Below are 27,537 nucleotides of genomic sequence, written 5' to 3'. Positions count from 1 at the left end.
AAGTTTAAAACGTAGTGGATGAGACCTCGCTTATATATTTTACATTTATAACTGTATAGCAATACATATAAGTATATATATATATATATTTCTCATATAAGATTTGTTTTCTTTAAATTCTTGTTCGAACCGTGGCATTACATACATACATTATTAATATATGATGTAAATACATTTATAATAATATTTTGATTCATTACAATGCAGAGTTTATTCCATTTTCCTTGTTACGGTACTATTTGCATTTTTAGTTTGCTTTCTCCTTATGTATATTATATAATCACATCTATAGATTTTATTTAGAGAATATTTGTCTTAGTTATTTGCATTTATTGTTTTTACACTGAAACACATTTAAGTATATGTTTTTTCGTAGACCAGCTCTGACACAAATATATAATTATCATGAATATTCTTTCGGTTTTTTCTTTAATGACATTAATAAATAACCATCGTAAACTCGACTCCAAAACAACAAAAATTATACAACATTCTCGTTGTTATGTGTGTACAGCAAAATTGTTTAAGTTATTATTCGAAAATCTCCGCTTTTGGTTTAATGCGTTCGATACGTATGTTTGAGGCCTGATGTTCTTTTCTATATATTGTTATATTTTTTGAATGGGGCTCTTTCCGAAACTTCAATATAATATACATGCGTACATATATTTTTAAACGTTTATATAGGGCAACATACGTATGAAGCTGATTCTAATACTTTTACACCTTTCTTTAGATCATTTATGTGTGTTCTATTATTTGCATAGTGCCAATTGCGTCTCAACAATTGTTTAAACTATATCAAAAAATTTTGTTTGATTTTCACTTGATATTGTTTATTTTTATCTATTTATTTTTTCATTTTCATTTTTCTTTGTTGTTGTGTTTTGTCTTAGTCTCTGAAGCATTATTTCGGTCATATTTAATATTAAAAGCTGCCAATGAGCATTATTTTGGGGATCATTTTGTTAATAATAAATCGCATTTTGTTGGAACGCTTACACATAATAACATACTGTTTATACATTTACGAATATGATTTTTGATTTTTTTTTTGTTATTTTTCTTCTTTTAAATATTTGTCGATTATAAGTTTTGTTTGTTGTATATTGTTTAAGAATACATACATATATTGATTTATTAAATGTGCGTTCCATAAATTAATAAACACAGCGGATGTGACTATATCTGGTGCCTACTGCTTGGCGAAAACAAAATATAACTATGGAGTATACATGAAATGTACAAATACGATATTGGATATGGTATATATTACTATATGTATGTATGTATGTATGTGGTATGTTCTTTGGGTTTGGTTGGCTTCAAATTCTATTCAGTTTTCGTGATGTAGGTCTCTTTAGGTAAACTCTATAGTTGGAACTGTTGGCTTCTTTGGCAACAGCAAAATGTATCCAAATCTTTAACTGCATTATTATTTACTTTTTTCTTGTATTATTTATTCATGTATATATGTATTTTGAATCAAATATTTGATTTGCTAGTTCAGCAACGTTTCTTTGTTTTTTTTTGTATTCCTTTTTTATCATTTATCATTTTTTTTAGTAGATTTTTGTTGTTGTGTTCTTTTTAAACGCACACAAAAGGACGTTAAGAAAGGGATCGTTGCTCATTTAGAGACCAATCTCACGCATGGCTCGGTACAAGCAAGGATTCTTCAAACATTCACGTGGACCCAGCTGACGTCCGGGAGTCCCACGCAGGATCATCAGCACGGAGCGAGCTGCAGCCTGGCATTCGTTGCTGGTGCCACAGATGGAGTCCGCCTCGGCCAAATACTGATAATCGCAGGCCACTTGCGATGTGCCCTGCGGATCAAAAGGATTGACAGGATTAGCTAGTTTATTTCGATGTACTTTGGATAACTTACGCAGAGATAGCAAATCTGATGGACGCCGCAGACTGGAAGAAGCTCTTGGTTCAAATCTCCGGAAATGAGATCAACGCTGCGGCAACGCTCCGCCATGGATTCGATAACGGGACATTGATTGGAGCCAATGATGTAGTTCTTGTTGCCCAAGTAAGCATCGTTGAGGGCCTCGTAGGGAGCACCATTCAAGCTCATGGCCTCATCCATGGCATTGGGCGGCTCTGGATAACGCATGTAACCGCTGCGCTTCTTCTTCGACTGTTGTAGGTCTCTGTTTATAAAGTATTTATTTATTAGAAAGTGTAATTATTTATTTATTCAACTTTACATAAATTTTGTGTAAATAAATACAAAATATAGAAATATACAAACTATGCACATTTAGGAAACTTTATTTTCTAATTATTAAAATAAAAATAAAAATATTCGAAATAATATTAAATTCTAAAATATTATCTTTGGCTTAAAAAAATACAATAAATATTCTACTTCAACTTACTCTGCCAGTTCATCAGCCTGCTCCTTCTTTACGCTGTAGCGCTTCGATGGCCAGCGCTCATCTAATGTGTTCTCGTCCGAATCGGATTCAATGACATTGCGCAACAGATGATTCTCAGCATCCACGGACTGACGCAGCTTATCCAGTGCCCGACGCATCTTTTCCAGACTATAAGCGGTCGCTAGGCGTGCCAACACATGCTCCTTGAGCTTTCGAATCTCCTCCTGGTTGTTGATGCCCTCGTGTGCACCCGTATACTTGATGGTCTCATCAATGATGAAGTCCTCGATGGACTGCAACTTCTTGTCCATGCTCTCCAGCTTCTCGGGATCAAGTTCGCGCTTCTTCTTCTTCTGGGCATCCTCTTCGACTTCCTCTTTGCTGTCCTTCCTTATTTCGGCTCTACAAATAACAAAGAGAATTTAATAAATGCATTTCATGATTTGTTGGATTGCACTTACTCTGACAGCTGCTCAGATTTCTTCTTGCGATCGAGTCCAAAGTATTGCGACCAATCGATGGATTTTTTTGGCACGCAGCATCAAGTGACCCACAGTTGGACTATGAACATGTTTGGCATTGGCAGCACGCTTCTTCTTGCGTCGTCGCTCGCCAGCATCGCCTTCACCCTCGCCCTCAGCTTCGTCATCCTCATCGAACTCATCGTGATCATCCTCATCGGAACTTTCTTCTCCCTCGCCCTCACCATCGTGTTCATCGTGCTCGCCGTACTCCTCATCCGAGTGATGCTCGCTGCGCTTCCGATGGTGTCCCGTGTGTCCACCATGCATGACCATCTCGGGAGTGCCAACTGCCTTGGCTGGCGCTGCTGTTGGTGTCTCCTTTGGAGCCGCATTCGTGACGTTCACTCGCTGAAAGTTGATCTCTAGACGCATATCACCCAAAGCTGTGGCGGTGGCTGCTGTCTCCGGTTGATGAGTTGTGGACGCGGCTTTGGTTTGCTCCTCGGTCGAACGTTTCTTCTTCTCCTCCGACTGCTGGTCGCTGGCGGGCTTGCCAAAGAGTTCGCTTAGCTCCTGGGCCACACGCTCATCGGTCTTGGCCAACGGGGACTCGGCAACCGCGCGCTTGGCCACGGGGAATCGCTTCTTCTTGTCGCCATTATAGGGCAACCAGGGCAGCACCGGATACGAGCGTTTCTTCTGCATCAACAGATAGTATGGAGGCATGCGCATGCGTTTCTTCTGCTCGAAGAGCTGTTGCTGTTGCTCGTGTTCATCCTGATCGCCATTGCCAAGCAGTTCGTTCTCCTGTTGCTGATACTTCTCCCAGAGCTGCCTCAAAGCGGCCTTGTAACGATCCTGACGCTCATGCTCGCTGGCCTCCTCAATCTCCCTCAAGAACTGCTCGGTCAACTCACTGTGACTGGCTGCATCTCCAGCGGCGGCGGCGGCATTGTTGTTCAGGTTCTCACGTTCACGGAAGACGGACGAAGCGGCGGCAACTGGTGCGGCGGCGTCTGCAACATGGCAAGCAAAAGTGTGTCTTGACTTTGACCTTCAGCCTAAGCTTAGCTAAAGAGTAAGTTGAACTGGCAACGGGTCGAGCTGACAGGCAGCCAAGTGAACCTCGTGCCTCGACTATAAATCTATGTTGTATAATTAATTGGGATTGTGTGTGTGCGAGTAGGTGTATGTGTGTGTACTTGGGTGTGCTTGTGAGTATGCGTGGGAGTTGTATGTGTTTATGGGCACGCATCAAGTTGTTGGTGTCCTTTCAAGCAGAGCCGCAGAGCTATTAAATCAAATGACAGGAAGGCAGTCAGGATGTGTGCCTTTGCCTTAGCTTCCAGCTCGTTGCATTTATCATTGACTAAAAAACGTATAGAGCCTACATTGAGAGAAAAGCTTGCGAACTAAATTCAAAGAGAGGAAAATTCACTAATGAAATGGCTACCATTTAAAAGTGCAACTAATTTAAAGATAAATTATTATAAAATAATAAATTGTCTTAAGAAATTATGCTTAGGCGTGGAAAAAAGTCTAAAGATGAATTACAACATATATTTATTAATTCTATTTAAAATTAAGTATAGTTCTAAACAAACAATCTAATTTCCAATGTACAAATAAGTAATTAATAAAAATACTAAAGTAAAAATCCAGATATTTTTATTTTGTGAAATCTATAATCAAGCTACCCGCTTCCAATAAACTTTAACTTAAACGTACCGCATTAATATACAAACAAATGAAATATACAAAAACGAATATTTAGTATATTGAGATAATAAATACTATCAACAAAATTTTAACTGTATGTCTCATAGTCTCTGGGATCTAAGATAGATGAAATTTATTTTCTCAGTATTGGTTATTTTTCGATTTTTTTGATTTTTCTCTTTGTGTACAAACACACACAAGCATCCACATAATACATTCACTCACACATAGACACGCACAGAAGTTAATCTGAGCTAAGTGGTTTTAGTTCTCACAAGTGAAAAGCATTGTTATCCCAATCCATTCGAGGCACTCACTCAAGTGGACACGCATCTAATCCGACTCTCTTATGCCTAAGGTGTTCATTTGTATGTGTGTGAGTGTGTGTGTATTTATGTATATGTATTGGGGGTTACTTACCGTACTGCTCGTCACGTTCCCTAAAGGGCGACGAGGAGCGCTTGCGTTTCTCGTCCACAAAGAGATTTGAATTAGGATTGGGATTCGTTTGCTGGTCGCGCTCATCATCGAACTCATAACCGGCAAATGGTGAGCCCAGACCCATGTCATAGTTCTTAGCATTATCATTATCGCGCTCTAAGTACTTGGCAATTGCCTTATTTATTCTATGGCGATTCCGATTCTTATACTTGTTGCCAGTGCCAAATAAATCGCTTTCTGTGCAGCATTTCATAAGGACAAAGCCGAAGTGGAAAATAAAAAAAAGAATCATAATACAAATGAAAATGTGAATAGGCGAGAGCTGAATTGGCAGTGCATTTGGGGTTAATATGGGGCAAGGGGCATGGCATTATATATATATATGTGTATGTGGCAAAGTTCTATTTTATTTTTGGGTTATATGTTAGCAAGCCGATGGGTCACGTGCGCCTCTCTTACATGCGGGCACAGCTGATGTTGATGCTGTCACTCCAACCATCTCCCTCTCTGCCTTTCACACTCGAACTCAAGTTACGAACTGTATTTCCCGTTCTTCACAGGTCTCAGTTTCCTTTGCCTGCAGCTGACAGCTCCCAGCTACCAGCTCTCAAGTCTCTCTACTCTCCCATCCTGAACTGACCTGACCTGACCAGCCATCTCAGATTTGCTGCTGATTACGCGATTCGCTTAAGTTGGGCAATATCAGCTGATTCTGGCTGAGAGCTTTACTCTTCAACTTAAGCTGATTGGCCCTATTGCTTGCTTTTAAGAGTGCCTATGAAATGTGTCGTTTTTTATCAGGGGAATTTCCTGAACTACTTAACTTTTCAGTATGAATAATACAAAAAAGCATTGAAGACGATAAGATTAGTAAATCGTAAAATATATATTATGTGTTCATTCATAACTGCTTATCGTACTGTTAAAAAGAAATAAATATTTCATATATATCTAAAAGAAATTAGCGAAGAAAAAAACTCTCAAATTCCTAAATTACTATCCCTTCACATCTAAAACAGATTAATCGAATGGGATGCGAAATGGAATTAGTAGTTAAATAGAACTAATGAATTTAGGGCTTTAGTTACTAAGCTTCATCAGAAATATATTACACACATTTTTGTTTTTCTTTTAATGTTACATTTATCACTATGAAATGCCAAATTAATTGCAGCTAAAAATATATGTTGCAAATGTTCAACTAGGTGCAGTTCATGATGAATGAATTCATAAGCTTTCATTTAGGAGTGTAGTCAACTATGGGTTTAGGATGTGCTGAGGGTCTAATTCATTAATTCCTAATGCATGTATTCGCAGTTTTTATGAAGGAGTGTAGTCAACAATACTCCAAGCTGTGCCAAAGGTGATGTAATTAATTAACAATAATTATACAAAATTGTGTTGCTACTTAAGTGCAGGCCCTAGAGCGCTCTATAAATTAACAAACTCTTTTTTCGCTTGGCTTTCGATAAGCTCTGTTTATCGCCTGCAGCGTCGTAATGCTTTTGTTTTGGGTGTTGCATAAAATCAAAGACTCACCTTCGTCCCAATCGTCCAGAGGATCCGTGCCATAATGGCTGGAGGGTGGCGGAGCGTTCAGAGGATACTTGGCAGCCTCGCGGCGATGCAGCTCATCGACTGCCGCCTGGAGAGAGTAGGCTGCATGCTGCGGCGTTGCATGAACTGAGGCAATGAGACCCAGTCCCAGATAGGCAACAGCAGCCACGACAACAGCCAATTGAACAGACATCGTTACTCCTGATGCTGACGCTGCTTTTGTTGTTCTGTTGCTGGTCGTCGGCAACTTTAATACGGCTGCAGGGCCATTAAAAAGTAAAAGGATAAAGTATCAAGGATAAACGCATTAAATACATTTTATGCTTGGCACGTTTCAGGTGCTCAAAAAGATGAAAAAAAAGGAATTCTCGTAATGCCCGTGCATAACCCCCAGGTAAAACTTTTAATTACATTTACACTTTAAAGCGTTTGCTGACTTGTGCTGTTGTTTCTGCTATGAGGTGACAACTGCTGTCGTGATATCGTGTCACTGCCACCTACCTATAAGTAGTTCATTACGTGGCCTCTGCTGACATGCCACATAACATTTCCAATTATGCGAATTTTCGTGAGCATAACTATGCAAATTGGGATGGGGGATAGATGAAGCATTTGGCATTTGGGTGAAAGGTATTTCAATTATTTTCTCATCTCTGGACCTCTAATGAACTGCTGACGCAAAGCATCCGCAAAAATAAATCAATAAAATTCCAATGTGTGTGCATATTTGAGCCACGAGTTTTGCCAACATTCCTCAACGTTCCATTCGGTTCCCATTTCTCTCGTTTGACAATTATATTTCATGCTGCAGAAAAGCTTCTGGCATTGGCTTTTCTCTGACTCCACACGCTGCGTATACGTTATATCACGTATACACCCGCAGTGACATCTTATGCCTGTTGCTCTGCGGTCGCTCTATCATATGGTTAAAGGAAAAGGTATACACACCCATTTTGCGCACAGTTGGCTCATAGTTTTCAATAAAGTCAAACCAAACCACCCTCCCTTCATCCTGTTAGCCGCACTCGACTCGCATTGCCATGGAATTTATGATACCGAGTCGGCGTCTACGCTGACTTTAAGCGCCATTAAATGTCAAGGCAGCTGCTTTTGCTTTGCGTTACAGCGACCGACTTTCTGCGCTTCCCCCTTTTATTTATTTTTCTTTACTGCTATGTTATTTTTATTATTTAGTTTTTGTGCTTTTGTTATTGCATTTATAATATTATTACTGCTGCTTGACTGCCTCTTGTCTTGTCTTGTCTAAGCTTAACGAGACTCTACTACGCTTCAGTCTGGATTAAACTTCAACGTGCAGACATGGCAAAAAAAAATACACAATTCTGTTTGAACATCTTTGCGTAATCTTGATCTCAGACTAAATTGACGGCAGTCTTTCAGTTTAGCATAAATGAAAAGTGTTTTCTTTGAAGCGCAACAGTTTGAAGAAAACTTTCGTTATCTAATTATAATTTGTATGTCAATGTGCTAATTGATTAACCTTGAAAGTTACGACACATTACGTACATCTTTTTAATTCAATTATCTTTAATTAATTAATAAACTTTTTGCTTTTCTGCAGTACAAGATTTATATTTCATTGTTGTGTTGTAAATTAAATGCTAGAGATGTTTAAATGTCAAGCTTAGTTCTGCACAATTCTAAATATATCTGTCATATCTATTTTTGTCGCACCATAGTGCGTATGAGTAATGTGATTGCTTTCAATCAATATTTGAAGAAATTAATATGCTGCCAAAATCTGCTAGATTTCAAAAGTAATCAAAGAAGATACATACATGTCTTTAATCTTACTCAGAAGGTCTTCAATATCGCGCAGGCAACAATGCGTATGCGTAATATTTTACTGCATCGCAAGCTGAGACTCTGTCTAATGCCATTATGATTGCTAGCAGTTGCTAGTCATCTATATATACTATATTAATTTCTTAGATCTGCAAAAGAACAAAGGAGTTTCGAAGGACAGCAAATAGGAGCAAAGAAAAACTGTTGCCTACTTTAGTGCTGACCATTTTAATAGGCTGCGCATGGAGGGACCGACATCAGATGCTGGCGCTAAGTGAAAGCCATATTATACATACAGGATGTGACACTAACAACTGCGACAGTATATGGCAGGAGCAGAAGCAGGAGATGCAAATTGGCTCGTGCAGCGAGCCAACATAATTACATTTTGTCAGCGAGCTCCAGCGAATATTCTGCGAGCTGCGAACAGCGAGTTGCCAGTTGCGAGTGTTGATTTCGGGGCAAGGCAATCAAATTGAGACAAATTCAATTGGGAGAGCGAACAGATTGAGCGGAATATGTCTCATAATGTATGTATGTGTATCGTAAATATGTATGTATGTGTATTTGTGTATGCATATAGTATTAAGGTCTTTTGCGACGTGCCTAATTAAATGCTTTAACATGGCCCAGGACTTGCCTAGGGGGCTACTAAGTGAAAGCGGTTCTTCATTTATTTTAAATTGCTTGCAAAAGTGTGCGGAACCTTTTTCCATGTCACTTTTTTTTTTGCTGCTGCTGTCGTTGTTGTTGTGTGTGCTTGTTATCCAACAGTTTGTTTGAGCTCGAAGCTCGGACATTATTTATTCAGTAGACGCCTGTAACAGTCGCTCAACTGACAAAAGCGGGTCTTACGCTCGTAATAAAGCCTATTATGGGACCTGCATTGAGGGATTGAAACAAGTTCGTTTTGACTTATTGACACAACGCCCCACGCTTACCAACAAACAAATCAATGGACGTCCGCACAGAAAATTTTGCACTTTTCTTACGCAGTTTTTTCGTTTCACGTTTCGCTAGATTATTTTTGCTTATTTGTTTATTGTTATTATTTTTCTTTTTATGCACTACACAAAAATGTATAGAGTGTTTTCTTTAGTTGCCTTTTTTGTGTGTAAATACAAATGGTAGACACTTTTCACAACATGGCGTCACACTCCTACGCCTTCTTCTGCTGCTCTGCTCCAAGAACTCGGCACAAGGACTCGGCACTTTGCACCAGCCACAGTCAAGACGGAACCAAGAGTGACATCAAAATCGCGAGGCTTCTTCAATTTATACACAACAGGACGACCATTCAAGCCGAAGCAAGCACGAATAAAGCCAGAGAGAGAGAAAGAGAGTGAGAGAACGAACGCGTGCGAGAGTGAGAGAGGGAAAGAATGAGGGGTAATGGGTGCGAGAGCGAGAGAGAAAGAACGCGAGTAGAAGCCAGAGCGTGCTTTGTGTGTGGGCGAAGCTTGTTGCTGCTGTTGTCCGCCCCCCAAAATAAAAAGCTTTCATTTGACTTGACTTTCGTTTCATTCGTTTCGTTTTGAATGCAACTGAATGGATTCATTAAGTATTCATAACCGACTCTGTGAATGCCATTTACTTAGCATGCCCCAACGACTTGGGTTAATTGGAGCTAGGAGAGCTAGTACACACACTCATGCATTGCGCTTAGTTCTAAATGAATTGAGGATATGACTCCCATGTTGACACATTTTGTTACCAATTATAATACCCTATCAACTTCAAGTGCTGGGTATAACTAATGAAGTAAAAGAAACAGGCTATACGTGCAAACAGTCGAAGATATTCTGAGAATAATCACAAGATAAGGAATACAAGTATTTAAATGTAACTAGATATTTGATGCCAAAGTTTATTTTACTTATTTACATACCACTAAGTTGATACTTGACTATATATTCTACTCTACTTGCTTGTGTACCTAAACAATCTTACATTACAGTAGCTTTAGCTATTACGGTGTTGGCATCATTAAAGTATATTAAATATACATTCTACTACTACTGTATCTTGTATACTAAGTTTTTTATAATATTTTTTATACTACTACCCCATCTTTCATACTAAGTACTCTAGGAATTCAGAGAGATTTTTAACAATCTCAATAGAAGTTTGATAAGAAAAAACTAAAACTAAAATATTTTAAATTAAAATTTCGAAAACTTGTGTATACGAAGTAGATTTGAATTATTATAGTGAAACAATTTTGATTTAAAAACTTTTAGTAGTTTATTTTTTTAAATTTATACATATACATATACCTTTTTTAATATTGGTTTAAATTTGCATACTGATTTCTGCACTCACCGTAATTCCCATATTTGCACAATTTCAATATTTGCACAATGTTGCACCTGGTGTGCCAAAAGAAAATCACAACTGAAATCAAAATTTGTGTGTTGCAAACGGGAAAAGCTCGAAACTGCAGCTTTGAATGCATTGAAATTTGAACGCCAGAACACTGCGCATGGGCAGAGAAGGACGACGACGTGGACGACAACGACGACGATGAGCAGGTGGAACATTTGGAGGGGTATATACTTGTCTTTGCGTATATGTACAGAGGGTAGGCCTGGCAACAGAACAATCTGTTTGCGTTTGTTGTTGCTCCTCCAGCCGTGGGCGATTTTAGAGGGCTCATCATCCATTCCCCGGCCACCCCAAATAATGCTGTTGCCGAACTGTTGCTTCTCGTTATAACGAAAACACACCACCGCATCGCATGGCACCACCTGTTACACGCGAATTGATAATTCATTCGGCAATTACTTCCCATATCCGCAAACCGAAAACCCCCCCTTCAATCCCCTCTTTCTCTCCGTCCCCCCTAGCCCCAGGTTCAGCATTCTCTCGTGTGTGTGCTTTAAGCATTTGGCATTACGTTCAATTGCATCTATTTTGAGCATCGAGCTCAGCGTCCCAGGGACTGGAGCTGAAGCTAAAGTCAAAGCTGATGCTGGAATGCAGATGGACTTGCATTGGACAAGCATTCATGTCTGGGTAATCGCATGCGAGCATGTTTCAGTGAAACTTGATTATTCCATTTGACGTGACATTTGATGGCTCCTTTTGCAGCTTGACCAACAGATTCGATTGCAGCGTCTGGACTTGACTATTAAGTTTGTTTTATGCTTGCAAGTGCTGATATAGGAATTACGATGAAAGGTAATACTTTCGTACTGAAGAGGTATGGAAACATAATGAAAAGAAATAACAGAGATGACTTAATTTAAATTTCGAATAATTTATTTTTGGCTTTATTAGCAGGGAATGAAATTCTATTTAAATAAATATTTATTATGTTAAGTTTAATTTTTCATTTGATATATTGTTTGTGTTTATTTTAACACTTAATATCTAACTGATTTGTTGCTCAATTCTCTATCAACTATTTCACAATTAAATAAAGTAAACAAATAGCAAACACAGATACTAAACAGACGCCCCAGAAATATTTTTCTTTCACTTTGTAAGCATTTCTAATTATTAATTGACATTCAAAATAAATTTAAGTGCCAAAAATATAAAATGTGTTAGTTTTAAAAATCTTTTTTCTCTATTCATAAATTCATTCAATAATAGACACGTCAATAAGATTCTCTTGTTTTTATTTATGGCCATTTTTGTCTAGAATTATCAAGTTATGGAATAAAGTATATACAAAATAAATATGACAGTTTATGCATGATTATGTGTGGGATTAAGTTTAGGATAATGTTTAAGTGTTGATAAAATACGATTATGAGTTACATCTAAGTCTAAGACTACAAACTAGGAATCTACTTTTGCTGTATTCGTATTCACGAGTAGTCAACTCCACTCGACTACTAAAGCTTGAACTCTTCCGCGTCCCAAGGACAGACTTCTAGATCTTGATGATGCCAAAGTAGCTGCGATTATTGCGATTCCTGAAGATGACATTGCGTTGTCTGTGAATATCACGCAAATGGATTTTCTCATTGCGCTCCAGCTGAATGAGGCCACTTGTGTGACAAGTGTGAACCTTTGGCATATTTGTTGGCACCGTGTTAAGGCACTCCAGGAATGGTGTGTGCTCGTGGAAGATGATGTAACCATTCTCATCGAAGGAATTGTTGTAACAGATTTGCGCATAGACATAGTAGAGTCCCGGTTCGTGTACCATCAAAACGCCTTTATCGACCGTAAATGCTTGCTGATTGTACATGCTTTCGGCAATTTCTCCCACGTAGATATCACCTGTATAACCTAAGCCTGATGCACTAATTAATTATGAACTCAATGGGAGGACAATCAATTTTCTACTTACCTTGCAAACTCTGGTGTCCCTGATCATGTCTAAGAGAATCTCTTAAATGGAAATGAGCAGCTGGTCGCGAATAGTTATCTACGGATTTCGCTGAAACAGTAGATTCGCCTGTAAATTAATTGATAACAAAGAGCATAATTTTTGGAGAACTATTTACAGCCAATTGGAGGAGGTTTAACTATTCAAATGATTTACCTTTGCGCACCAGAACGCGATGACGACGATGATGAGCCCGTGAATGCGACTTATGGGAATGATGATGTGGCAGACTCTCAGTCGAAGCAACGCTAAAGAATATTAAATAGTGATAGTTTTAATATATAAATAAAAATGTAGCAAGCTAATGAAATCACATTAACGACATTCTAAACATGATTTTTAATTAAAAAAAATTTTAAAATAAAATAATTATCATCAGCTTTAAATGTGTTTTTCATTGACAAAATTTAGTTAACATTCAATTGTTTGGATTAATTGTAAAATTCCATTAACTCAGTCGAATTTGAGTTCAATATAAATGAATTTAATGTTATTTGTAAAGCATTTCGTATACACAAAAAATTGCATTTAAGCGAATATACTATATACACATCAAATCAATTTATACTTACTTTTCCTTCAATTGCTGCTCGGTTTTGGCTTCGGTTTGGTTCTGATTCTGAGTGACTTCGTTGCTCTGCAGCTCATTACGCAAGTTGGCAATAGAGCGAGATTTACTGTAAAATGATAAGAAATTATTAGCTACATTAAAGATTACTAGTATTATATACTGCCTTACCGTTCCTTCTTCTTTTTCGAGTCATTGTAGCTGGTGAAATCATCAAAGACATTATCATCATTGGATGAAGACGATGTGGAGGCTGAAGATTCAGTTTGAGCACTGTTTCGGGGCAACTTGGTGTGATTGCCATTGGTTTCTTGATTGATCAAATCCAGATAATCAACGTAGTCGTCTTCCACACTGCTTGAACTCTCCTCCTCAGCACCATTGTAAACAGTTTGATCATCATCGGCATCGTCGTCGTCGTCATCATCGTCTTCAACATTGGTATCCATGTCATCCAAGTCGTCATCATCCTCGTCGTAATCGTTGGTGTCGAGCTCATCGTTGTTGGGATCATCAATGAGCCTGTGGTCGTACTGCAATTTTCAAGTGGATGCCACAGTAAATATTAGGTCAACAACTTGGTGTCAAGTACGTGACTTTGTTGCGCTTCTAGCTTAATAAAATGAGGAAGATGCAGAACAGGGAGAAGAGGCTGCGATGGCTGCCCCATATACATAGTAGCTAAGAAAGCGCATTTCTCAAATACATTTGTGATTTCACATTTAAAAATACGCGCACTCATTTAAAGATACTTTTTCATCTCTATTTTGGCATTTGCTTTAATTGCTGGCGCCTTCCCCACACACACATACAGTCAAAGAAAAAGAAATAAAGATACCACATCAATAGCTTTGAAATCTTTGAAACGATCTTTGCCATTGATGAGATCAGATCAGTCGTCACTTTTAGAAGCAATCATAAATTTTGTTTTTATAGTATATCAAAAATTTGCCTTGAATTTATTTGTATCTATATCATTCGCTAGATACATTTCTCAATGCTAAACCCAAGTAAATATCTCAAGTGTTAAAAATGTTTCAACTTATCCACCCCATAAATTATTTGCATATATTTTTCCCTGGGCACAAGTCTTTTCGACATTAATTGAGTGTTCAATCTAAGCGGGTTTAGTTTTCGTTTAGAGATACACATTAATTATCTACGAAATTATCATTTGTCAAAACGCGAAACCAAAATATATATTTCTACGAAAATTCGTAAGATATTTGAATTTAAACGCACTGTATTTCTATAAATACAAAATTGTCCCATTTACAATATATACAATTTTATTCTAGCTTTCACTTCTGAACAATGACGCAACACTTCACAAAAATAGCAAATATTAATAAGAAGAAATAATATTAATAATTAGAAGAAATGTAAAGCTCACCTCGTTCTGGAATTCGTCCATCTCCTCCAGATAGTTAATGCCCAGTCGATGTCTCAGACTTTCCACATCTTTCTTGAGTCCATTCAATTCGGATTCTAGGTGCTGGACCCGCACCGTCTGCCAGATCTGCAAAATGGAAACAGCTCTTATATTGTTGTTTTTGGAACCAAGCGACTGCGTCATAAATAATGTATATACATATATGAGATCACTTGAGCAGTCTATAGATACACATTATGATCATGTGTTTATTCTCTTAGTGGTGCGGTGGCGGCCAAAGGGAAAACCATTGAGGAACATAATGTATACATCAGTCGAAAAAATCAAAACTCAAAAGCCCCCACTTCAGATATGGCAAACCATCGAAGTTTATGTTTGGCAATCGACATCATTTATTTTTGTATTCGACTCGCCTATCATTTATAATGCATTATCTACAAATTTCTACAATTATTGTAATGAGCTTTAATTATGGCGATAGGCGGTGCTAGAACTAACACATCATCTAATCCCAACGGGCGAACTTTGACACCCGCAAACGAAAGACGAAAACCGACAATCGTCAGCCGAAATAAAGAAAGATTTTGATAGACGCGCAACAAGATGAACGAATAACCCAATTAATTGCGACGTTTGCTCGACTAAGCAATACCCCAGAGACGACTACGAAAATAATCAAATTATTTCAAAGTGATTAAATAATTTGTGTTTATTGCTCCGTCGAAAAAAAAAGTTATAATATATTTTGATTATTTTTCGGAATTTTTGTGCTATATAGTAGATGTTTATGGACAAAATAATTATATCGTTTACTAGAATTTCTAAACTATAAATAACTTCTTTCAATAGCCAACCTTTCCTTTGCAATGTTAATATTTAGAAAATGTTTTTGTTTTTCATGAAGTTAAATTATTATTTTTGTAATATTCTAGTATCTATTGAAAATGTGTTATTATTATTGTTATTTGCAGTTGATGTTCATCCACAAACTAATTATTTTGTGTACATACATGTATGCTAAATATACACATTTAGCTATAAATAATACCCTTCAATAACCAAGAATCTTTTTCTTTGCAACATTATAATAATTGGAAAATATTTTTGTTTTTCTTGCAGTTCCACAAAATTCTTTTCTCCAATACTTTGTGTTGCTATATTCAAACTACACTTTGTGGTACAATCAAAGTGCGTGGCATAACAAGAACATGAGTAGTCTACAGTCTACCGCTACCGACGAGGCGTATAATCTTTTTAATGGATCATTAACATTCAGTGTGAGCAGCCGCAACTTTCAACGCGTTGCTCAATATGAGACTGGCAGCGCCTTTTCCTAACAGAGATATGGATGTACTTTATATATATAAAGCTTCATATATCTGTCTGTTGTTGTATCTTCATATATATTTTCGTATTTCGTTCTTGCATGTCTTTTCTTTAATGCTTTGTCCAATGGCGGCACCCAAAATTTCAGTGTTCGCCGGTTATGACAGGCAGCCAGCAGGGCGATCAACTTGAGCCGTAAATGACAAGTTTTGAGCACTCGAGACATGTGTACTGGATTCTAGTGGATAGTGTGAATAAATTACGAGTATTTTTGAGAGCGGAGCCATGGAACTTGTTTATGACTTTATTGAATTAAGCTTAAGACACTGTGACATGTGGCCACAGCTCCACAACAAGGCCATTGTCATTGATGCACTCAGAAAAATGATTCAGCACAATACAATTAATGAAGAGGAAAACTATTAAATCCTTTACTACATTCATTTATTAATAAAGAACATTATTTTCAAGTATATATATTTTGTATAAACCCCTTTTCGCTCAGTGTAATTGTTTTTCCATTTTAATTACCGTTCACTTCTGTCTAAAAACTGAAGCTGTTTCAGCGCCATTCATAAGCACAGTTTGTACACTCACTTTGTCCACCGCTATTATGACAACTTTGTGGATAACACAAAAATGTAAACAAGTTTCCCATTAAAAGCTTTATTCCCCCCACAAAAGTAAAACCAATAAATCGCCCAAGACCAATGCAATGTAATCTCGTTACGCCAGCAGAAAAACTTGAACTTTGTTTCTACTTTCACCGTGCCATGATGAGGGTCACTCTCACACTGGTCCATTGCCACTCTTGTTCCAAAGAAAATTGAATTAAAATCTTAACAAAGATTTATATGCATATGCATATGCAACTGAAGCCAATCCAAACCATTTACAAGTCAGTTGACAATTGACAATTGTATGATTTCCGTTTTCGAAACGCACTCGTTTCTTGTTGAGATTTATAATCAAAATGCACGAGTACTCAATGTATCGGACTTCTTGAGAAATCGTCTATCTGAATCCGTCTAAGTGAAATTTTCTTTTTCTCTATAAGCTGCAAACCTTCTATTCGTAGATATAGTACAGTAAGCGAGTCAACAATTCGAATCTGGAGCAAAATGAACAACTTCCACCGATAAGCCCCCAATGTGTCATCTTAGCTCTGGAGTTTGTGAACATATTTTATACACCAACTGCATATCATATGCATTGGAATGGGGAAAATGAGTTGATTATTCGCCACCTCTATGAAACTTGAGACAACTTGATTGAATACTGTATATGTATAATACTGTATAATATCCAGTAAAAATATTCTACTGCGACATAGAATATCGCAACTTGGTCGCTTCTTCTTTACAAACGGAAAATTAACTTTTGTTATTGTATAAAAAATCCTATTATTTAAATTGTCTCGATTAACACTAGATATACCAATTCTACAAATAGTGGTAATCGAGGCTATTTAAATACTATGTTTTTAATGAGTCTTAACTTTACTTCTTAAAATTCTCATCCAAGCGCGATTTTTTCACACATTTTTGTTTAAACTTCGCAACTATATTTCGATCGTTTAAAACAAATCTTAAAATAAACTCAAATGGATATTAGGAAACACGTGCGCTCCTCCAGAACTTCAAACAGTTCATCCATTGGCACCTAGTTAAGCATTTGCTTGCGTGTTTATAGCAACAAGATTTGTTTATTTGTATATTTGTTAAGACGCCGATTTGTCTCTGTCTCCAGCTACCTAAGATGCATACACACATTAATCTTTCTCACTCGTTCTCGCTCGCTCTGTATCTCAGGCTTTGTCTTTCTGTGGCTTTGGCTGATCGGCAGCTTGTTGAGTTTTATGGTCACAATCATTAGGAAACGATTTGGCCAAAGACACGCTTCAATTTCGATCCAACGTCGAGACGGGTTTTATAGCTAAGAGGCTACCGCAGCAGATACACACATTCATATGTAGATATTGTATTTTCTGCTTAGATATTGTATCTGCTGGCAAATTATAGTTATACATGGTGTGCGAACTAAATGGCTGACGGTCACGCGTCATAAAATTTGCTTTGTCGATTTCAATTTAAAATGTTTTTTAATTAAAATTTAAATGTGGCTTCATAAACAAAGCAACCAAAATTCTGCTTAATTTTGACAGTTTTCTATGCAAATGAGCATTGTTTATTTATGAGATTGCCTTTAAAGTTTTTTTTTTATTTTGGGGAATTTCTAATTAATTGACCTGATAATCAACTCAAGATTAGAGTAGAGAAGGGGACAAGAAATACTCACGGTTAGGACGAAGATCCCAATGACGAGTGCTGCAGCGATGATGCCCAATACAATCGGAGCGGCATGTTTAGTCTTCCGTTGCGAGTGCGTTCCGGCCGAATGCTTGGCCGGAAAATTATTATTAACGACACCCGTTGGCGTTATAAACGGTTTAAGTGTCTCCGCTGTCATTTCTGTAGCTGATGTTATTGATCAAATGGCAACTGGATGAGCGAGTCAGGACCGTAGACAGTCTGTCTACTACCGTCTCTAGATACGTCTATATGAAAGTCTGAGAGACTGTATCGCTGGTATGCCGCAAATGTCAAGCAAGTGCCAAGTGCAACTTAAGCACCGGACACAATAAAAATAACAACAAAAGCAAGAATTTACTAAACACTCGCGCACTTGTTGAACAGCCCTTAAAGAGTTTTTCCTGCACTTGATTTTTCCTCTTTTCTCGTTTGGTTTTTTTTTTGCTCGTTTACTCGCGTTTTATTTATATTATTTAATTGGCCTGAAATCTGCTGAAATGCTTTTTTTGTTAAAACAAGTTTTCGCACTAGATATGAGATACACAGAAATTCTTTTGAGATTCTTTTTTTCTTGGCTTTTTTTCTTTCGCTATTTTCAGCGTTCTTTTATCAGTTGCCGTTGTTAGAGGTTTCGATAAAATAGCTTGTCGCTTGCTTGTTTTGACTTTTTTGTTTTATTTTTTTACTACGCGTGTATGCCGCTTTATAGTATAGAATCTTGGTAATAACTTGAGATACTGGTGTAACTTTCAGCTGATGCCACGCACGCGCTTTCAAGACGTCGGCTTGCGTCTGCGATTCGCGTTGAACTGAGCGCAAGCTATTCGTCTGACGCTGTGCCTTGAGCACAGTCGCAGCGCTGAGAGAATCTCTGATAGAGCGAGAGAGAGCGAGCGTGCGAGCACTATTATGGGAACAGTTGTGAGAACGACATTGCCAATTATTTTGGCAGGCGCCGCGGGTTGTCGTTGGCCTGGACCTGAGGGGATCGATCATCCGTAGTTCTTGTTGCTGTTGCTGATGCTGCTGCGGTTTTTGGGAACAGCGCCAGATATGAGCGCTTTGTATATTTTTGTTAATACTGTCTATTGACTTGGGAACCATTTATTTTTGTTGGATTTGTTTTAGGTATTGTTTAGATTAACCTCCCCGCTTTTGATTTTTTGTTTTTCTAGGGGTGTCAAAGTCTGCTCCGTTGATTGCGATTTTGAAAACAACAAAATCTGCAGGCCGCAGCAAAAAACACCCCTGACTTGATAACAATGCACATGCACACCACTTCAATTAGAAATTTAAGTTCGACGTTATACAATTTTTTTTTTTTTTTTGGTTTTGAAATGAAATACTTAGGAGGTATATGTATAAATAATGACTTTTATTATTTTTTTCTTTTTTTTGGGCGATAAGCCGGAGGAATTGAACTTTTTGTGTTTCATTAAAATTATTACTGTAGCTAATGGTGATGTGCCTGACGCCGGCTTATCAGCTAGCTAGGACAGCTCAGAGATCTAATAATACGCGTAATACGAGTCCACGTACCATGCCATAAAACTAATGCGTTGTGCTACTGTCTCGACGACAAAGGCGACGTCGGATTGTCTGCCAGACAGAGCGACTCGACTAAGCAAACAATTTCATAATGTATGCAACTCTAATGAGGCAGATTTTGCAGTGCTCGACGGCAACTAATTAGTTTCGAATTGATGACGACGTCAGGTAGCGCAGGTAAACGGGAAATGCGTATTGAGACGGCGTCCCAGACATGATTACTTCTTTAATTTGTTTATCGCTGCACTTAACCACATGCGCGAGTACTTCAACAATGTGGTTGTGGCATTTACGATATCTGCGTATCTGCGAGAAAGATCTGAGAACGAGCCGAGCCAAGGGCAAAACGCAGTGGATACTCGAACAATTCAAAGTCAATGCCAGTAATTGATGTTGCATACGATACACAACGAGTCGTCGAGTCGAGTACTTGAGCCGTTTATTCAATTGCTCGGTTATAGCTTACAGTTATTGGTCTTTGTTTGGGGCACCATCAGACACAGATACAATATTGTACGAGTGCTGATCGTACATACATAATTTGTTTGCTTTTTATTCGCCACCATTTATCGCGCGCCGAGCATCGGTCAAAATTTATAGGCAGAGGGCAATCCACAGCTCAACGATGCCTGAAATGAATTTCTTTCGAAAGACAGCGACAGACACAGCGATCGACTGGCTGCTCTTTATCTGTGCCTCCGCTGACTGTATCTACTGCCTGCTCGATCGTTTTACTGCGAACCCATTCTCCACATACACAAATGCTCCTCGATACGGACAAGCAATCGCGCTTGTTTCTGTGTATCATAGTTCAGTGTAATTAAAATTCGTTGCGATAATTAATATCTGGCAAGCTTATTTCTGCAGCAATCAAGTGCTTTCAATGTCAATATATTATACAGAGCTTTCAATAGTATTCATAAACACTCACACTCACGCACTTCAAATATATACATTGCGACAAATGTATGCAAATAACAATTATTAAAGTAATAATTTCAACGATTGTGTAAATGGTTCCACACTTTGCCTAACGGTCGATACATATTTTGAATGCTTGAAGTCGATAACCGTCAAAATGAATCAAGGAATCGATAGAGTACACGAAGTGTTGAGGTACGATATATCGATTGATATGCTAAAACGACACTGCTAAATACATAGCGCAGTTAACAGATGTTGAATTTTAAATTTGAAACCTACATATTTTATTAATTATAATTATATATTTTCAACATTTTATTAATGAAACTACTATTTACATTTAATTTCAAAAACATTTCACTAGCTAATAAACAAAAATACGTTGCTCGAAAACAAGAAACAACAGGTCGTTCTGACACTTATGCGGGTCCAATGTTAATAACATTTCAGCAAAATGTTAACTTACTTTCATGTATGTGTGTAAAAAGAACAGCTGACGTTCAGTCGAGAAAAAAAATGAGGTCGACGAGGCAGTTTTCCGGCTTTTTATTAATATTAATTTTAATTAATATAATTGGCCAAATTAGCGCGCAGGCCAATGAAGTTATTGGATGCGGTGGTTTCATTAAAAGTCATGCCGAAATCGACTTCTCCAAAGTTGAAATCAAACTGTAAGTAATTAAAATTTGTGACAGAAAAAAACCAATAAGAATTGATTTAATTCTAGTTTGACGAAACAAGGCTCTCTAAAAGACAAAACTGACTGCTCCCCATCGAATGGCTACTATTTTCTGCCTATTTACGACAAGGGTGAATATCTGCTGAGCATTTCACCTCCTCCGGGTTGGAGCTTTGAACCCGAGCACGTTGAGCTCAATTTCGATGGCAAGAATGACGTGTGCAGTCAGGGCAAAGATGTTAATTTCGTTTTCAAGGGCTTTGGCATAACTGGCAAAGTGGCTTTGGCCACTGGCAGCGGAGCACGTGATGTTGATGTTGAATTAAAATCGGAGCAGGGTGAGATTAGACGCACCAAGAGCGACATCAATGGTATTTTCTTCTTCACCCCGATTATACCCGGTAAATATGTGGTACGCGCCTCGCACCCCAAATGGCATTTCTCCAAATCCGAGCACAATGTCGTCGTAGTCAGTGGCAACACGGAGCTGCCGGCCAACTCGTTGGTCGTCTCAGGCTTTGATATCAATGGCAACTTCGACACAAGCACACAGATTCCAGCTAACATTGCGATCGTGCTCTACCGGAAGAAGGGCGTAAGTATCTAATCTAATTAGTCTAATAAGCCACTATGAGCCACTTCATTTAAAGCTAACAAAAGATTTTAAGAATTTAATATGTCCGATTTTGGGCTCATAAATTTGCATTTACTACTCACTTATAATACCTTATAATACCTCACTTATAATTCCCTGTTTTACTATATGTTCTTAGTCTTGCCAGACTTTTATATAGTTATTTATGAGCATTATTATAAAAGATAACGTCTCACTTATTTATGCTACCTTCTATAGCAAACTCTGCTACCCAAATGCAGCAGTTCCCCCTCTGCGCCCGCCAATAAACTGAACAACGATTATGAAAGCGCTGCGTCTTGCTATGTGCCGCTATCGGAAAAGGGCGAATACAATTTCAAGAATGTGCCCACTGGCAAGTATCTGCTGCAGGCCGTCAACGAAAACAAAAACTTAAAACTGCATCTGACGCCTAAGTTCTTGAAGGTGGAAGTCGGCAAGGATACGCTGCAGCTGAAGGATGAGTTCAAGATCAGCGGCTTTACGGTGTCCGGACAAGTGCTGCGTTCCGCTGGCGGTGCTCCACTCAAGTCGGCCACTGTCAAGCTCAATAATGAGAAGGTGGCCGAAACTGACGCTTCTGGTAGCTACATCTTGGAAAATATTAAATCCGGCAGCTATAATATCTTAATCGAATCCCCACAATTGCAATTTGAGCCTGTGCAAGTGAAGACACAAATCTTGACACCAACACTGCCTGTTATTGTGCCATCAGCCTATGAAGTGTGCGGCAAAGTTGTGTCACCAAAATCCTATGAGGTGGGCATTACAAAAGCTGGCTCCACGTTCCATACGACGGTTACAACCAAAGCGGAAAGCGGCAGTTGGTGCGCCTATCTGCCTGCTGGCAAATACAACTTTGAAGTACTTACCACCGAGGCGGACAAGAGCAGCGGTGTTCAATTCTTCCCCGTGCAACAGCAGTCCGATGTAGGAGACTCACCTCTTGGCGGTATTACGTTCTCTCAGTTGCGTGCAAAGATTCGTGGCGAGCTGCAGTGTCTGCCAGATGCCACAGCGACTTGCACTACAGCTGAGATTACTCTACAGGGTCTGGATGCCACCGGGCAGCCAACGGAAAACAAATGGAAAGCCAGGGCTCATCGTAAGCAATAATTTGCAAGACTATTATTGAACTAGTTATACATTTTTCAATTACTTTACAGGTGGAAAGTACTCTTTTAAGGATGTGCTGCCCGGTCCCTATGAGATTACCATTCCACAGGGAAATCTGTGCTACGAATCGACTCGCGTCTTTTTGAACGTTGCCGCTGCTGAGGAGAATGCGCCACCTTTCATTCACAAGGGTTACGAAGTCTCCATCATATCCAGTCATCGCGCTTTGGTAGATATAAATCTTCGGTATTTTTTATTGCAACTATTTAAGCTCGTATCTCATTTGTTAGATGAAATATACCCACATCACTGGACCCTCTGAGCCGAAATCGCCTACTGAAACCCTCAAGATTCTGTCCGGTGTCAACACTTTCTGTGTATCGAAATACGGCAGCTACGACTTTAAGCTCGAGGGCTGTCACATCTACGACGACACGCTGCCCAGCAAATTCATTACACCCGAGCCGGACCAGTTGCAGACATTGATTGTCAATGCCATTGCCCACAAGACCGGAGTACGTGTGTTGTCCACAGAACCCAATGCTGATTCACTGAGATTAGCAGTCGAAACAGAAGCCAATGGCAGACAGATCATAACCCCAATTGCTGAGTCGCATAAGGTGGATGGCAAATACGCATATCGCTATGATACCTACTTGAAACCCGACGAAATCATGAACATTGCCCCAATAAGCGATGTGTTGTTGTTTGCACCACAGCATCAACAGGTGGTTGGTGGCAGTGATTGTGTAGATATTGCCTTTAACTTTGTGGCAACGCGTGGTCTGATCCTGCGGGGCAAAGTCGTGCCACCTATCAAGGATGCCAAGGTGACACTCAGTTTCCCCGAACATCCAGAGCGTGAAGTAATCGATACACTCACTTCGGTGACCGGGGAGTTCAAATTTGGTCCCATCGATGAGTCGCTGAAGTTTGAGCTGAAGGCTGAGAAGGAATCCTACGTATTCAGTGAATACAATCGCCAGTCGAATTCGTTTAGTGCTCACAAATTGTGCGAGATTGAAGTCACGGTTACAGACGATGCCGGACAGTCATTAAGTGGTGTTCTACTCTCGCTTAGCGGTGGCGAAAGCTATCGCAAGAATCTAGTAACTGGCGACAATGGTGCCATTAATTTCCACTCGCTGTCGCCATCGCAGTACTTCCTGCGCCCTATGATGAAGGAGTATAAATTCGAACCAAATTCCAAGATGATTGACATCAAGGATGGCGAAACGATTCAAGTAACGCTCACGTAAGTTCCATTCGCAACATATCTACGCTCAATTTAATCACACATATATATACATGTTACAGCGGCAAACGCTTTGCTTACTCGATCTTTGGCGCTATTACCTCGCTGAATGGTGATCCTTTCGCTGAGGTTAATGTGCAGGCCATCGCCACAGAGAGCTGCCAGCATCAGCAGGAAGAAGCGACCAGTGAACTTAATGGACAGTATCGCATTCGTGGTCTGCAGCCCGGCTGCTCTTACGTGGTGCGTGTGGTGACTGACGATGAAAAGGTGCATCGATCCATACCCGCGAGTCATACAGTCACCGTGGGCAACGAGGATGTGCGTAACATCAATCTGATTGCCATTAATCCCATTAAAATTGTGGACATCACTGCTCGCATCTTTGCCTCCCACAAAGATTTCTACAAGACGTTGCGCATAGTGATGTACAAACGTGGCTCCTCCGATTCGCCAGTGTTCTCACAGAAGGTTGCTTCTCCACTGAATCCGAAATCTAGCATCAATCCTGGCATTATGGTTTATTTCCCACGCATTCCACTCGATGGCAAGAGCTACGTGGTCGAGCTGCAATCTACACTGTCGGACAAGACGTACTCCTACAAGCTGCCCTCGTTTAGCTTTGTGGCTGACAAAGTCTCTGTCTACATGAAGTTGGAATTCAATCCAGAGGTGCGCGCCACTGAAGCGGATCTTAATCAGAATTCAATTGGTGCTTTGGTGCTCATAGCACTGGTGGCCATTGCCTTCTTTAAACAAGATCTGGCTGTCACATTCCTCACTTTCGTCTGGGACAAGTTGAGTGATATTGTTGCAGAAATTGCTCAGCGTCAAAAGGGCAAAACAAGTGTGAAAAAGAACGAGCCCATCAATCAGCGAGAGATCGAACAAATGGCCGATCAGATCAATGCGATCAAAAAGGAAAAAGTCAAAAAGATTTAGTCTGATTTTATTAGGGATCAATACTTTCCATTTAGTCATCGGTATTCGGTATTCAGTTGTGTTTTTAGTATTTCCATTTAATGAGATTTGTGAATTTTGAGTTAAAGTTGTAGCATTTGTTTTAATTGCATTTCCCCACCCCAGGCAACAAATAATTGTACCAAAATATTGTTTAATATAGCTGAGGCAAGTTTATTTTGTGTGTAGATTCATTCATCACTCTTATAGCTAAAATAAATAATTAAATAAATAAATACAAGTGCTAATCGTTAGTTATTCGTTGGTCATCTACTGTGTCAGAATGTGTTCAGCAACGGAACTTAACATGCGTTCGCCGCGTCGCTGCTTCAGCTTGGCATGACGACGTTCCGCCTGCAAATTGATTTCGTTTTGTTCCTCAGAGGTGTTCTCGGCTTCCTGCGCATTCTCAGCGGTCTCAGCATCTAGGGTTGCTTCGCTAGCAGGCTGCTCAACAGATTCCACTTCTGGATCGGTATTTTCCACGAAAACGCACTCAGGATTAACGGCAGCACATTCATGGAAGTTTGTAGCTCTGGCCGTAGGATTTGCCGAGTTGGTGTACTTCTCGAAGAAGCCACGACCCACAATGCGGAAGGCCATGCTCGACAGTGGGTTCAACTTGGAGCGGAATTCCATTTCGCAGACAAAGCGGCGGCGGCAGGCCTTGGAATCCAGACCCAAAAAGGCAAACATAAAGTCAGCAATTCTAAAGGGCAAAGTAATTAATGAAATGAAATACTTAGTGGACAATAGGTGTCTTACTGCTCTTCGGCGGGCTGTTGACGTGCCACACTCTCGGAAATCTCTTCATCTACGACCTCCACCTGCTCTTCCTGTTCCACTTCTTCTTCCATAGTATCCACAACATCATGATCAATGCTGCGTCTGCCACGACGACGTGTGCTCGATGGGCCTGTGGGGCCGCTGGGTCCTGTTGGAGCAGAGGAGGAGGGATCGCTTGAGTAGTCCGAGACAATATCCGAGTTGGAAGAGTAGCTGGAGTAACCAGAGTAGGGCTCAAAGGAAGGGCTCGAATCGTATGAGGGCGAGTCGTAGTGCTCATGCTCATGATGGTCCAAAGAGTATGGAATGTGATCGTGACTGAAAGATGGTGGACTAAAAGGAAATTGTTAAGGGAAATTGTAAGTATAATTTATTATACTAAAGCTTACGGATGATCGAGAATGACTTCCTGGTTGCATCGAGCATGTGGCCAGAAGTAACGGAGGCCCAAGTAAATGGCGCTGCCCACAAAGAAGGAAACGATGACCACTTTCACCTTGATCCAGTAGGCAATTGCCAGAGGCCACAGATGACGATCTGAAATTAATAACAAGATGATAATAAAACTCGGATTAGATAACTGACTTGTGATCTATGATAACACTTTCACTGGGCACGATCAGAGTTCTATAAACAGCGATGCTTGGACTACGACAATTTACATTGTTATTATACATAGTATATGTTGAGGCATTGAAAGTGAAAAGTGTTAATTAACTGTTATCGAACGGTACATGCAAATCGTGATGGTCCAATTGGAAAAGATAAAGATACATTGGGCTGGGAGGAGCGCCAGACAGCCTCAGTTGGGGGCAACTTTCGAAAGAAAGTGCTGATTAACACATGCACAATAATGTGCCTCAGAATGGGAGTGGAATCAATTTAAAATTGAAATTGTTATTGAAATGTGCTAATTGTTACGCCTGAGCACAGACCAGATGTTATTACATAGTAGAATTGAACATACACCAGAAGCGATGGCGATGACGACGAGTACGTCCTTCAAATTCCTGTAGAGCTCGCCCAACGTTAGCTAGAATGTCAGTATCCGTATCCGTATTGTAGGAGAGCAATTGAGTGTCGGCATTCTCCTGCGTATCTTCACAGAACACCAAAGTAAAGTAGACGAGGAGCAGCACAGCCGCATACCAAATTGTAGTTTTGTTCATTTTCGTAGAATTGAATGTATATCCTATCGCTGGCGGCGTATATTTTATTTGTTATATGTGTATATGTTCACTGCTGTGGCACTTGGGACAGTTGCTGCAGAACTGATGATGCACTCTAAAGCGACTGGCAGCTTTTATACCACCGACT

At 39.4% G+C, this 27,537-nt stretch overlaps 4 protein-coding genes across 5 annotated transcripts; 1 reads left to right on the top strand and 3 right to left on the bottom strand.

The window, feature by feature from the left end:
- Nucleotides 1-1,515: 1,515 nt before the first annotated feature.
- LOC132788897 (uncharacterized) lies at nt 1,516-10,833 on the bottom strand. Its single transcript, XM_060796560.1, is given in 8 exon segments — nt 1,516-1,829; nt 1,892-2,162; nt 2,391-2,776; nt 2,824-2,919; nt 2,921-3,870; nt 4,994-5,251; nt 6,554-6,829; nt 10,700-10,833. Coding segments are annotated over 8 exon segments (2,565 nt in total). The 5' UTR covers nt 10,833; the 3' UTR covers nt 1,516-1,634.
- A 1,150-nt stretch (nt 10,834-11,983) lies between these two features.
- Nucleotides 11,984-19,347, bottom strand: LOC132789015 (protein eiger). 2 transcript variants are annotated; one of them, XM_060796746.1, is made up of 7 exons: nt 18,305-19,347; nt 14,681-14,806; nt 13,459-13,820; nt 13,292-13,396; nt 12,876-12,967; nt 12,681-12,770; nt 11,984-12,625 (listed from the first exon to the last, which is right to left on the bottom strand). In XM_060796746.1, exons 1-7 carry the CDS (start codon nt 18,473-18,475, stop codon nt 12,258-12,260), a joined length of 1,314 nt encoding a protein of 437 aa, XP_060652729.1. In that variant the 5' UTR covers nt 18,476-19,347; the 3' UTR covers nt 11,984-12,257. The 2 variants fall into 2 exon arrangements, with proteins under 2 accessions (XP_060652729.1, XP_060652728.1); XM_060796745.1 differs by having other exon boundaries at nt 12,681-12,788; nt 18,305-19,346.
- Nucleotides 19,348-21,282: 1,935 nt separating this feature from the next.
- LOC132789014 (BOS complex subunit NOMO3) lies at nt 21,283-25,687 on the top strand. The gene is made up of 6 exons (XM_060796744.1): nt 21,283-21,461; nt 21,518-22,064; nt 22,323-23,208; nt 23,270-23,448; nt 23,510-24,474; nt 24,537-25,687. The coding sequence occupies exons 1-6, from the start codon at nt 21,307-21,309 to the stop codon at nt 25,414-25,416; spliced, it is 3,612 nt and encodes a 1,203-aa protein (XP_060652727.1). The 5' UTR covers nt 21,283-21,306; the 3' UTR covers nt 25,417-25,687.
- On the bottom strand, nt 25,669-27,477 carry LOC132789016 (uncharacterized). Its single transcript, XM_060796747.1, has 4 exons — nt 27,188-27,477; nt 26,610-26,757; nt 26,200-26,553; nt 25,669-26,143 (listed from the first exon to the last, which is right to left on the bottom strand). Exons 1-4 carry the CDS (start codon nt 27,387-27,389, stop codon nt 25,705-25,707), a joined length of 1,143 nt encoding a protein of 380 aa, XP_060652730.1. The 5' UTR covers nt 27,390-27,477; the 3' UTR covers nt 25,669-25,704.
- Between the last annotated feature and the right edge of the window lie 60 nt (nt 27,478-27,537).

Source organism: Drosophila nasuta, chromosome 3 (genome assembly GCF_023558535.2).
Source record: "Drosophila nasuta strain 15112-1781.00 chromosome 3, ASM2355853v1, whole genome shotgun sequence".
In the NCBI taxonomy this organism is placed as follows: Eukaryota; Metazoa; Arthropoda; class Insecta; order Diptera; family Drosophilidae; genus Drosophila; species Drosophila nasuta.
This window is presented reverse-complemented; position numbering and strand designations above follow the sequence as displayed.

What these genes read in the sequence shown, in the direction of transcription:
- LOC132789015 (XM_060796745.1), bottom strand. Translation starts at nt 18,475, where the DNA reads ATGACAGCGGAGACACTTAAACCGTTTATAACGCCAACGGGTGTCGTT. An exon ending in TCGAAAAAGAAGAAGGAACG is followed by an intron (nt 13,397 to 13,458) that starts GTAAGGCAGTAT and finishes ATCATTTTACAG; the next exon opens with TAAATCTCGCTCTATTGCCA. An exon ending in GAGCAGCAATTGAAGGAAAA is followed by an intron (nt 12,968 to 13,291) that starts GTAAGTATAAAT and finishes AATATTCTTTAG; the next exon opens with CGTTGCTTCGACTGAGAGTC.
- LOC132789014 (XM_060796744.1), top strand. Translation starts at nt 21,307, where the DNA reads ATGAGGTCGACGAGGCAGTTTTCCGGCTTTTTATTAATATTAATTTTA. An exon ending in TCCAAAGTTGAAATCAAACT is followed by an intron (nt 21,462 to 21,517) that starts GTAAGTAATTAA and finishes ATTTAATTCTAG; the next exon opens with TTTGACGAAACAAGGCTCTC. An exon ending in ACGATTCAAGTAACGCTCAC is followed by an intron (nt 24,475 to 24,536) that starts GTAAGTTCCATT and finishes TACATGTTACAG; the next exon opens with CGGCAAACGCTTTGCTTACT.
- LOC132789016 (XM_060796747.1), bottom strand. Translation starts at nt 27,389, where the DNA reads ATGAACAAAACTACAATTTGGTATGCGGCTGTGCTGCTCCTCGTCTAC. An exon ending in GAAGTCATTCTCGATCATCC is followed by an intron (nt 26,554 to 26,609) that starts GTAAGCTTTAGT and finishes ATTTCCTTTTAG; the next exon opens with TCCACCATCTTTCAGTCACG. An exon ending in CAACAGCCCGCCGAAGAGCA is followed by an intron (nt 26,144 to 26,199) that starts GTAAGACACCTA and finishes TTTGCCCTTTAG; the next exon opens with AATTGCTGACTTTATGTTTG.